Genomic DNA, 12,310 nt, shown 5'->3' with positions numbered 1-12,310 from the left:
CATTAACATATAAAATTGTCTTTGTTTTGTATTGACGCTGATATCAACAAAACGCAAGATCGTACAAGTCAACCTTACTTTTGCTTCTCAGAGAGGTTTATTCAGTGTGTCCCTCTTGCATCAATGCTAAAAATGTTTATTATTCTTATTATTATTTATAAGGCTTATCAAAAATGGCTGAGCATGTGAAAAACTAATAAATCACTATTTTCAAATTTCTTGTGTGTGTGTGTGTATATATATATATATATATATATATATATCCATTTATATGACTTCTGTCTAGAAATTGGTTTTATTTCAAAATAACAGCAACACAAATGTACACAAATCAGTTTTCTACAAGAGACACTATTTAAATAAAAATGTATCGAGACTAATTGGCCACATAAAAACCTAAATCATCAAATAAAACAGACAAACTAAAAGATTCTAAACTGAAATGAAAATGAAATATCGATTTTCAAATCAATAAGCAACATTATTCATTGCATCAACATCTCAGCATTTCTGTAACACTAAACACAAGGGGAAAGGCTGCATTTCAAAATACAATCTGAATGGTGCCTCAAACTCCACTGTGACTTTGTTAGAGCTTAGCCAAGACTGAGCAGTGAATCATTACAGGACTGTAAAAAAACAAAAACAAACATAAAATCTTCAAGTCTATTTGGTCATCTGTGACATTTGACCCCGGCGAAACTACTGATTGGCTGCTTCACAAGCATCTATCCAGTCACTGTACACATCCACGGGTTCTGAGAGATCTGAGCGGCTGTTTGAGGACAAGAACGAACAACATACAAAATACAAACAAAAATAACAGAATTAATGCTGAATATAATATTATAACAAAACAAATATTTTGCTGAAAAGGATACAGGTTATAGGTGTCTGGAATTCTTCTAGACACACATTACATGATATTATCCCCGTATTTCGACTTCTTTCCCTGGAATGAAGTAAAACAGGAGTGCTAATTTTGGCAGGCAGATCTGAAATAACATACTTAAGTAATATTGAAGTTATGGTCTTCTTACATCTTTACATCACACGATTTCTCGTGGTTACAGAAGGGGCAGGTAAACTGGGTGTCCAGGTTTCCGGTCATCTTTTTCTTGGGAGGAGGCTTTCTCTTTGACTTTCTGCGACCCATCTCATCAAATGCTTTGTGTGAAAAGCACAAAGTTAGATCTAATTTCAAGGCAATGAGAAAATTTAACGTGAACAATAAGACTTGTAAGGCTCTGCTTGTGTCAAATATTAACACTAAACACAAACAACTGCCAATGGCAGCCATTATGCTTACAACATAAACACAGACCATGATAACCTTGATATAATTAATTTTGCATTATATTTAGATGCTAATTGTCATGCATAATGTCTAAGACAACAGATGAAGCCCACTTTAAATGTGCATACTATTTGCACAAGTCTAACATTGCCAAATCAATGCATCAAGAGTAAAATTAAAATATTTAATTGGTGCATTGCTCGAAGTTGTGCTTTAAATATTGTTGTTTCTGTCTTTATTATGCACTTTAGACACCTTTCAAACAAACAAAACCATTAAACATGCTGAGTTTTGATGCATGCTCTAAACTGCAAACTTTCACATTACATTCGGCATTTTTGCATATGGACACTGCACGTTACAATTAGATAAAGGGCAAATTCCCGTGAAAATATATTTGGTTGTAGATAATATATTTAGCCATACCCACAAACATACAAAACGCTAATAAAAACCCGATCAAATCAAACCATTTGGCCTAACACACGTATCTATAGACATTCACATACGTGGCACTCATAAACCTGCATCCATGTTGGGGGGGAAAAAAGGGGCCAATCTCTCACCGATTTGCGATTAAAGTAAAGAGACTCTTGTGAAACACATCACACTACCAGTGGAGAAAAAGCACTGTGATCTACTTCCGCTCGGTCAGAATGGTTTCTTCAGTTGAGATGAGGATCAGCTCAGATCGCCTCGTGCTGTTAAACACCAGAACTGCAACATGAGCCGATGATAACAGTCAAACATTACTAGAACATACGTGGACGTTTTGTTCTAGGACATAAGGAAATTCCCGAGGGAACCCATGGCGAATTCTCTTGGTTTTTGGACAACACCCTGAACAACTCTATTCACCTGTATGCATTTGGAGTGTGATTGCAATTTATAGGCATAACAAGTCTATATTATTTTCAAAAACATTTTTATTTTTGTAGTCTTATAAAAGCTCTGTCATTCACATGTCTTCCTTTCTTTTAACCCTCTTATTGTCTTCGGGTCATTTTTGACCCGGGACAAATAAAGAATACGTTACTGGAACCACACGCTGAGACTTTGACAAGACCATCAAAACAAACAAAATAAAAAAGGTTATTTCTTTCAATACCATTGTTTAAGGGAAATACCAGTTTAAAACACAGTGTTCCTTCCATTTTCTTAACGGGTCAATTTTGACCCGTATGGGAAGAACCAGTTGTGTGGCCTTTCACCTTCAGACTTTCTGGATTACAGCTTAAAATAGTGTTTTGTACATCTATGAATCACATTTGACCTAAAATATTTCAAATTTTCTCTAATTTAGCCCCATACTTAAAGGTGTTGTAAGTAGGGGGCCTGGGTAGCTCAGCGAGTATTGACGCTGACTACCACCCCTGGAGTCGCGGTGGCTAGGGAGGGTAGAGTCACATGGGGTAACCTCCTCGTGGTCGCGATGAGTGGTTCTCACTCTCAGTGGGGCACGTGGTAAGTTGTGCATGGATCGCCAATGTGCATGGATGAGCCTCCAAATGCCGTGAGTCTCCACAGTGTCATGCACAACGAGCCATGTGATAAGATGCGCGGATTGACGGTCTCAGAAGCGATGGCAACTGAGACTTGTCCTCTGCCACCCAGACTGAGGTGAGTAACTGCGCCACCATGAGGACCTACTAAGTAGTGGGAATTGGGCATTCCAAATTGGGAGAAAAAGGGGATAAAAAAACTAAAAAATTTCTGTAAGCAATTTTAGCCGTTCTATGTGCACGAGACTGAGCCATTGGATTAGCCACACCCCCTCTTTCCAAAACCCTGCATTCCAAAGATAACAAATTAGCTTTATTGAGACCGACATCGTGCAGAAATGGTTGTTAAAAACAACAGCAGCAAAATAGCGCCCTCAACTGGCAAGCGTTATGAACAACAAGGCTTAAAAATGGCAGTAAGCCTCTATAATTCGCTGCAACTACAATACAGTGAGAACGGCCAAAATGATTGACAGGTCGAAAGCGTCATTGTCTGTGGTATGCAGACAAAGTTTGCTGTTTACAGAATCTAGTGCTGTCACAGAGTCCGGTGAGATATCTCATGACACTTATTTCATCAAGGAGTAAGAAAATTCTTTTGCGCATCTTTCCATGAAAAAAATCGCTACAGCACCTTTAAGCAATATGGCATTCGAGGCTGTGCTATATTGTGAATATAGTCATGGCTGAGGTGCGTTGTTATGCGTGACACGAAGCGGAGTGCCTGCAACCCCTTCAGCAGTGACTATATTCACAATATGGCACAGCCTCGAGTGCCTTATTGCTTTTATAAAATGGTCACAGCATAATAAAGATATTAAGGACATAAATGTTCATTAAAATTGTATATTTTGTAAGTCAAATCATGTAATGCCATCCTTCCGCCAGAAAATATAGTCCCTGGCAGTAAAACGTAAACCAAACATTTCTAGGCAACAAGAATAACAGTCAATAACACAATGTGTGTTGCGGAGTGATACAAATAAAATTTCTGTGAAGAGGTCAGAGCTGTGTTTTATCATGAATAAAGCACAGCTGTTGACCAATCAGCATCCAGGACCAGAACTATCCGTTTTATAATGTTCTCTAGCGCCCCCACCTGCTTCACTGGGTACTGCATCTTTCCCACTAATTGCATACTTTCCTCTTAAATGGGGTTTGTGCACACGTGCACGTCATCACACACACACACACACACACACACACACACACCACACACACACACACACACAAACTTTCTTGTCCAATGTTCAGGGTTGGGAAGGTTACTTTTAAAAAGTATTCCACTACAGATTACAGAATACATGCTGTAAAATGTAATTTGTAACGTATTCCATTAGATTACTCAAAGTCAGTAACGTAATCTAAATACTTTGGATTACTTCTTCAGTACTGGCAAATTTTTCACTTGTTTTGACTATAAACAAGTAAATTAAGTAAGAAAATTCACTGAAATTTATCTTGCTTTAAGGATTTTTTGATATTTTTACAGAAAAACAATATTTAAAATTCTCATTAAGAATAGAATTTTTGCAGTACATCTTTGCTCTACTATCAAAGGTCTTACTAGAGAAAAAAAGTTATGCTCCAGCATGCATGTTCATCATAGATATATTGGTTGTAGCCTTCTATATGATGTTAAAGGCTACATTGGTTAGCATTTCTTGTAAAAATACCCTAACCTCATAAAAAACATTGACAAGGCTTGTAATCGTGTATTTATTGGATTTATGTTTCATCTGTCAAAGCGTTTCTAACTGTTTTCTTGTAAAGCTGTAGAAAGGTGATGTAGCTCCTCTACTAAGCTCCCAAGGGAAAATTCCTCAATGACGTCATATCCACCTTTTCACTCACAACAGTATGAACTTGTATGAATGTAACACATCTTAACAAAGTGTTTCACTGCTGTTCGAAAGCTCCTCAGATTGCATCTTTTATATGGATAAATGTTTTCCAACTGAATAGTCCAAACATTAAATGAAACAAATGACAATAAAATGCAAAGTAATCTCTTCAGTAATCAAAATACTTTTTGAATGTAACTGTATTCTGATTGCTAATGATTTAAATTGTAACTGTAGTGGAATACAGTTACTTATATTTAGTATTTTGAATACGTAATCCTGTTACATGTATTCCGTTACTCCCCAATCCTGCCAATGTTTGACGGATTTTGACGAATTTTCATTATAAACTTTGGGACCACAATAAAACTGATTTTCATGAAGGGGGGTCTTTAGTGCCGTTGTACAGTAATCAAGAATTTATGCATTTTGAATGGTTTTCAACACGGGTCAAAATGACCCATAGGACAAAAGGGTGCAGTTTCTTTTTAAGACAATAGGAGGATTAAATGAAATTATAATTTCAATGAAATGCATTGGGAGTATGGCATATTATGGCCATAGTATGCCTATATCCTTTTCAAAAACACATTCCCCTATTGATACGTTCATCTGTCTATCTATCTATCTATCTATCTATCTATCTATCTATCATCCATCTGTTTGTCTTTTCTATCTATCTATCTATCTATCTATCTATCTATCCATCTATCTATCTATCTACCTGTCTATCATCCATCTGTTTGTCTTTTCTATCTATCTATCTATCGATCTATCTATCATCCATCTGTTTGTCTTTTCTATCTATCTATCTATCTATCATCCATCTGTTTGTCTTTTCTATCTATCTATCTATCTATCCATCTATCTACCTGTCTATCACCCATCTGTTTGTCTTTTCTATCTATCTATCTATCTATCCATCTATCCATCTGTCTACCTGTCTATCATCCATCTATCTATCTTTCTATCTATCTATCTATCTATCTATCTATCTATCTATCTATCTATCATCCATCTGTTTGTCTTTTCTATCTATCTATCTATCTATCTATCATCCATCTGTTTGTCTTTTCTATCTATCTATCTATCTATCTATCTATCTATCATCCATCTGTTTGTCTTTTCTATCTATCTATCTATCTATCTATCTATCTATCTATCTATCATCCGTTTGTCTTTTCTATCTATCTATCTATCTATCTAGATATCTATCTATCTATCTATCATCCATCTGTTTGTCTTTTCTATCTATCTATCTATCTATCTATCTATCATCCATCTGTTTGTCTTTTCTATCTATCTATCTATCTATCTATCTATCTATCTATCTATCTATCTATCTATCTATCTATCTATCTATCTATCATCCATCTGTTTGTCTTTTCTATCTATCTATCTATCTATCTATCTATCTATCTATCTATCTGTCTATCAATCTATCAATCTATCTACATGCAAAATACAAACTACTGCATGCAAATATATGTTCATATATGGTTTTTATCTTTAAAAAAAAGTGTCTATGTAGCAGCAGCTGGTTTTTTATTCACTATTTCAGGCGGGCTATGAGACAAGGCGAACAGCACCTTTGCACTGTGATTGGGTGGCGTGAGTTCCCTCATTTGAATATCAGAGTGTGATTGGATGTTGCGATTGCGAGGGGAGGGGCTAACCGAGAGTAGGCGTGATATCGAGCAGAAGAAGCAGCTGCTAGACGTTTTGTGCAAAAGACACATAATCCACGAAACTTGAGATCTGCGTAAAGAGACACATAAACCGGGTATGCATTCTCTTTAGAGCCATAGACTTCAGTTTGAGAAGGAAATTGCTTCAGTGTGCCAACCTTGCGTAAAAGACGTCTGTGTAATGTGAAATTGCGTGAACGACTGTCACGGAAGTCTTGAAACGTGCTGTTGTCATTTTCCTATGAACGGAGCAGAAAGGAAGTATTTTCAGTTAAAGTGTTAATTGAACTGGATTTTCGTTAAGGATCATACGCAGAGAAACTCAAGACTCGTTATTTCAGTTGCACTGTATGTTGTTTTCATTTTATCATCACTAGTCCATGCACAGAGCTCTTCTTATCTGTGCTGAACATTTGACACACTTTAATTGCTCCGAATTTTATTGCAAGCTGAAATTAATTTTTAAAGGCATTACCTCCCTGTGCCGTTGCATATCTTTTTATTATCACTTTTCCACTTTTCAGAAGTTCATTATGGCTACTGAGGGAGACCCAACTGACTTCATTAAAGTGCTTCATCTTTTAGTGATTTCGTTCACCTGGGGAATGCAAGTTTGGGTGTCTTTCATAGCAGGTAATGTTGCATACAGTATAAGTGTTATTTAATTGTCATTCATTTATAATATCATGCCAATAACTCATGATTCCTCCTCCTCGTCCACAGGTTTTGTGCTGATTTCTCAGGTATCCATGCACACGTTTGGTCTTGTGCAAAGCAAGTTGTTTCCATTTTATTTCTACTGTCTGTTGGGCGGCAATGCTGTCAATCTGGCCATTTATGCAGTGTACCACCCTAGAGAACTGCTGGACTGGCACGAGGGCGTACAGGTGACCAAACAAAACATTACACCTCCTGCATCAATAACTTGTACTAATATTTTACACCTTAAGAAAAAATATTAAGAGATTTTTTTTCAGACCACTCTATCTTTTAGTGAATAGTATATACTGTATGTGCCAATAGCATCATTAATTAATAGATTTACAGTGAGAAAGACTAAATTATCTATTTTTTTCCTCCCAAATTTGGAATGCCCAATTCCTAAAGTCCTCGTGGTGGCGTAGTTTCGCTTCAATCCAGGTGGCGGAGGACGAATCCCAGTTGCCTCCACGTCTGAGACTGTCAATCCGCGCATCTTATCACGTGGCTTCTTGAGTGCGTTACCACGGAGACGTAGCACGTGTGGAGGCTTCACGCTATTCTCCGAGGTATCCATGCACAATTCGCCACGCGCCCCACCGAGAGCGAGAACCACATTATAGCGATAACAAGGAGGTTACCCCATGTGACTCTACCCTCCCTAGCAACTGGGCCAATTTGGTTGCTTAGGAGACCTGGCTGGAGTCACTCAGCACACCCTGGATTCGAACTCATGACTCCAGGGGTGGTAATCAGCGTCTTTACTCGCTGAGCTACCCAGGCCCCGACTAAATTATCATTTTAAATTTAATACACAAATATGTTACAATGGTTGGGTGCAACTGGAACACTAGAAAAAATCCAGGCCAACAGGTTTCAATATAAAGTCCAAGATCACTGTTGATTCATAAGCAAAAATATTATTTGGTGCACCTTTAAGCTACACCTAAAAATGAAAATTCTCTCATCATTTACTCACCCTCATGCCATCCCAGATGTGTTTGACTTTCTTTCTTCTGCAGAACACAAAGATTTTTAGAAGAATATTTCAGCACTGTAGGTCCATACAATGAGAGTGAATAGTGACCAGACCTTTGGAGCTCCAAAAAGCACATAAAGGCAGCATAAAAGTAATCCATACGACTCCAGTGGTTAAATCCATATCTTCAGAAGTGATCCAGTCGGTTTTGGGTGAGAACAAACCAAATTGTAACTCACTATTAATCGTGACATCTGAAGTCTCCTTGGTGATCATGATTTTAATTTCGATTACAGTTCCTAGCGCTCTGCATATGCGGCAAAATCTAGGAAGTGTAATAAAACTTGAAATCACTATCATGCCTGGAGACTGTAATGGCAAGATGTATAGTATAAAAGGAGTTACATTTTGTCTGTTCACACCCAAAACCTATTGGATCGCTTCTGAATACGTTAATTTAACCACTGGAGTCTTATTAATTACTTTGATGCTGCCTTTATGTGCTTTTTGGAGCTTCAAAGTTTTGGTCACCATTCACTTGCATTGTATGGATCTACAGAGCTGAAATATTCTTCTAAAAATCTTTGTGTTCTGCAGAAGAAAGAAAGTAATACACATTTGTAATTTTGGGGGGGAGTTGTACTTTACTTTTAAATGTAAAATGCAATTAACAACATCTCACACACTTTTTCTTTTTTTTTTGTCTTTGATCTGTTTTCCATAACAGATGACTCTGTTCTTTGTGTCTGTGATCATGGCCGGTTTGAACACACAGTGGTTCGGGCCGTCTGCCACAGAGAGCATGCTGGTTATGCAAGAGATCGAGAAGGAACATGGTCTGGGAGGTCAGGTGGGCATGAGCTCCAATAAGGAAGGATACACCAAACTCCGCGAGCAGGATCCGAAATACAAGGAACACAGAACCACTTTCTACCACTATCATGGTTTGTCCAACCTCTGTAACCTCGTAGGATTTTTCGCCACTACCACAAATCTAATATATCTGGCTTTACATCTGGGAACTATTTGAGCATTTAATATGAGCGTTGCATAAAGTCTTACATGAAGTACATGAAGCAAACTGACAGGCAGATATTTTAGAGAATTCTCCTGTGCATGTTCTCTTGTTTATTTTTGAAAGGTTGTCTTGTGTAACAATAATGCTTCTAGTTTGAATACAGTGAGTGTCCTTAATATTACCAATACCAACAAACTGTGCCATGCTGAGAATCTTTAAAGGGATAGTTCACTCAAAAATGAAAATTCTCTCATCATTTACTCACCTTCATGCCATCCCAGATGTGTATGACTTTCTTTCTTCTGCTGAACACAAATAAAGACTTTAGCTCTGTAGGTCCATACAATACAAGTGAATGGTGACCAAATCTTTGAAGCTCCAAAAAGCACATAAAGGCAGCATCAAAGTACATTTACATTTATGCATTTGGCAGATGCTTTTATCCAAAGCGACTTACAGTGCCCTGATTACAGGGACAGTCCCCCTGGAGCAACCTGGAGTTAAGTGCCTTGCTCAAGGACACAATGGTGGTGGCTGTGGGAATTGAACCAACAACCTTCTGCTTACCAGTTCAGTGCTTTAGTTCAGTGCTTTTTACACCACCACCACTACACTAAGTAATCCATAAGACTATTTATGTATTCAGAAGCGATATGATAAGTGTGGCTGAGAAACAGATCAATATATGTCCTTTTTTACTATATGCACAAACAATTTTAATCGCCAAAAACAAAATATTGAATATTGATTAACTTAAATATTGATCTGTTTCTCACCCACACCTATCATATAGCTTCTGAAGACATGAACTTAACCACTGGAGTCGTATGGATTACTTTTATGCTGCCTTTATGTGCTTTTTGGAGCTTCAAATTTCTGGTCACCATTTACTTGCATTGTGAGGACCTACAGAGCTGAAATATTCTTCTAAAAATCTTTGGGTGAACTATCCCTTTAAGGGGACACTAAAGCAGAAGAACCTATTATTTTCATATCGCAATTTTACGAGAATATTTGTATGCTTTAAAAGTATTCTTTTACACTGTCACATTTATCTGGTTGCAGATAAAGCATATTGCAGTTCAGACATAGAAAATATAATTTTTAAGGGATGCTTGCTATATTTCTCCCTATCTAAAAATAAAGTTCTGTCATCATTTACTCGCCCCCATGTTGTTCCAAACCCATTTGACTTTCTTCAGTGGAACACAAAAGTAAAATAGTAATAATGATAAAGGTAGTTAATACGGCTTGTGCGCTATATTCCAAGTCTTCTTGAATCATACGATAGCTTTGAGTGAAGAACAGACTACATATTTTTCTTACAGGTTGTGGAATGACATAAGGGAACTATAATGTTTCAATGTGGGTAATTGCACTGAAGATGTTGCTTATTGTAAACAGAATATCTAACTCTATTTAAATGCAGTAGTTATAATATAGCTTTTTATGACTGCTTTGAGTATGTGTTTTATATTTGTTGAACAATACAATGAACAATCCATATATTTTTCCACTAGAAGGCTGTTTGCGAAAAATAAGTGGACCCATCTTAGGCTTGTCTATTTCAATGCATTTATGAGCCTGTTTACATGTTTTATTGATTGAATGACACTAAAAAGGAAATTAAATTGTATAAAAAAGCAAAGCAGTATAAATGTGAACAAACCTTTGATAATTGTTGTACATGTAATGTTTAAACAGATAAGTGAACTTACTTCCTGTCATCAGTTTGTACATAGAGACTTGTTAAACATTCCTGTGCTATTGTGATGTCACAAAAGTGCAATTGAGTGGAATGTTCTCTGTATTAATTCTAGCCTTTGTTTGAACTTCAGTGAGTAATTGGAGTATACATATCAATGTCTGTCCATCTGAAAAAGATCACTTTAAATCACTGAATATAAAGCATTAAAAACCAGATATCAACAGGCATTGTGAATGTTTTTTTTTTACCTAAGTTACTTGCAAAAATGTTACAGATGATGAAGCCCACACAGACATTATAGGTAGAAATGGTTAGCTGCCAAAAACTTGAATGTTTGAAGGGACTTTATTACAAGCAGAACCAATATAAGAAAAAATAAATATGTTTAATACTGTTTTGCAAAGCAATCTTTAGTAAATCTGTTAGTAGGAAAAGTGAAAAACTCTTGTTCTCAGTGAATACGTCTTCATGATAGCTTGATTACGAACTCTCCTAAATGGTTAACGTTTTTGAATGAGTGTCTTTGGGATGCTAATTCACCAGGAAGTGTAAATCCTAATGGAGTGTGGTTTCCTTAATTCCATAGTATCTGCTAAGCCAAACAGACAATATTTCCTAAAGGTTTTTTTTTTTTTTTTTTTTTTAACCCACTGTAGTGATATAACACATTCATGGAAACCTAAATGTCTGTGGTCATAATTATGACTAAAATATTTCATAAGTGTCCTTTCTAGGTGCGAAGGTGCACTTGGTAATTCAGAAACTATATTTGCATTTCATGAAGGAAATATCAGTAAATGCAAAGCAGCAAAAGAATAGTATTTTTGGTTAATAAAAAGAAATATATGTATATGGCTTGAGGATTTAGAGAGGAGATCCTGCTGAATCAGGCAGACCATTATTACATCATCAGGTATCTTAAGACAATTATGATGTCATCACTGGCAGACAGATAAGGGGAGATGTCCAAATGTTAATCATTGTTACATTTCTGAAAAAAAAAGTATAAAAAAAAAAAAAATACGGAGCTGAAATTAGCAACAAAACAAAGTTTAAAAAAGAATATGTCCATCAGGAGGTTCTGAATAATTGCTGTAAAGTGTATGGTTGCAAACTTTGTGAGGGACCGTTCACACCGAAACCTTCCTTGCGTTGAACAAAGATAAACGTTATTTTTACTTTACATGATGTTTAAAAAAAGTGACGCTCCTGCACAAGATGCTGAAAAAACCGATATTGGGCAATGATCAAAGACATCCATGTAGCGCATAACTGAATAAAACATTGAAAAAGTTGCATTAAAAAGGCTAGATGCAGCGCAACTCATTTAACAGAATGCCGGTGTCTCGAGATGTGTTTTAACGAAATGCGTTTGAGTATAAAAAACACCGCTCCTCTGCGAGATGCTGAAAAACAGCGTGATTGTGCAATGGTTAAAGATGTCGGTTTAGCTCATAATAACATCAAATAAAACAATTATAAACGTGCGTTAAAAAGGCTAGACACAGCGCAACTCACATAACAGAATGCATGTGTCTCTAGATGCGTTTGTAACAGTTAAAGTTTCTTTCTACT

General features: G+C 36.6%; 2 protein-coding genes across 6 annotated transcripts; one reads left to right on the top strand and one right to left on the bottom strand.

The window, feature by feature from the left end:
• Nucleotides 1-293: 293 nt before the first annotated feature.
• LOC127451772 (transcription elongation factor 1 homolog) lies at nt 294-1,964 on the bottom strand. 3 transcript variants are annotated; one of them, XM_051716707.1, is made up of 4 exons: nt 1,864-1,946; nt 1,041-1,167; nt 882-952; nt 294-767 (listed from the first exon to the last, which is right to left on the bottom strand). In XM_051716707.1, the coding sequence occupies exons 2-4, from the start codon at nt 1,154-1,156 to the stop codon at nt 703-705; spliced, it is 252 nt and encodes an 83-aa protein (XP_051572667.1). In that variant the 5' UTR covers nt 1,157-1,167; nt 1,864-1,946; the 3' UTR covers nt 294-702. The 3 variants fall into 3 exon arrangements, with proteins under 3 accessions (XP_051572667.1, XP_051572666.1, XP_051572665.1); XM_051716706.1 differs by having other exon boundaries at nt 297-767; nt 1,041-1,194; nt 1,807-1,964; XM_051716705.1 differs by having other exon boundaries at nt 297-767; nt 1,807-1,964.
• Nucleotides 1,965-6,311: 4,347 nt separating this feature from the next.
• LOC127451823 (transmembrane protein 205-like) lies at nt 6,312-10,962 on the top strand. 3 transcript variants are annotated; one of them, XM_051716782.1, is made up of 4 exons: nt 6,312-6,426; nt 6,856-6,964; nt 7,055-7,218; nt 8,737-10,962. In XM_051716782.1, the coding sequence occupies exons 2-4, from the start codon at nt 6,865-6,867 to the stop codon at nt 9,037-9,039; spliced, it is 567 nt and encodes a 188-aa protein (XP_051572742.1). In that variant the 5' UTR covers nt 6,312-6,426; nt 6,856-6,864; the 3' UTR covers nt 9,040-10,962. The 3 variants fall into 3 exon arrangements, with proteins under 3 accessions (XP_051572742.1, XP_051572743.1, XP_051572741.1); XM_051716783.1 differs by lacking the exon at nt 6,312-6,426 and adding an exon at nt 6,435-6,679 and having other exon boundaries at nt 8,785-10,962; XM_051716781.1 differs by lacking the exon at nt 6,312-6,426 and adding an exon at nt 6,440-6,679.
• Nucleotides 10,963-12,310: the final 1,348 nt, after the last annotated feature.

Source organism: Myxocyprinus asiaticus, chromosome 14 (genome assembly GCF_019703515.2).
Source record: "Myxocyprinus asiaticus isolate MX2 ecotype Aquarium Trade chromosome 14, UBuf_Myxa_2, whole genome shotgun sequence".
Lineage (NCBI taxonomy): Eukaryota > Metazoa > Chordata > Actinopteri > Cypriniformes > Catostomidae > Myxocyprinus > Myxocyprinus asiaticus.
This window is presented reverse-complemented; position numbering and strand designations above follow the sequence as displayed.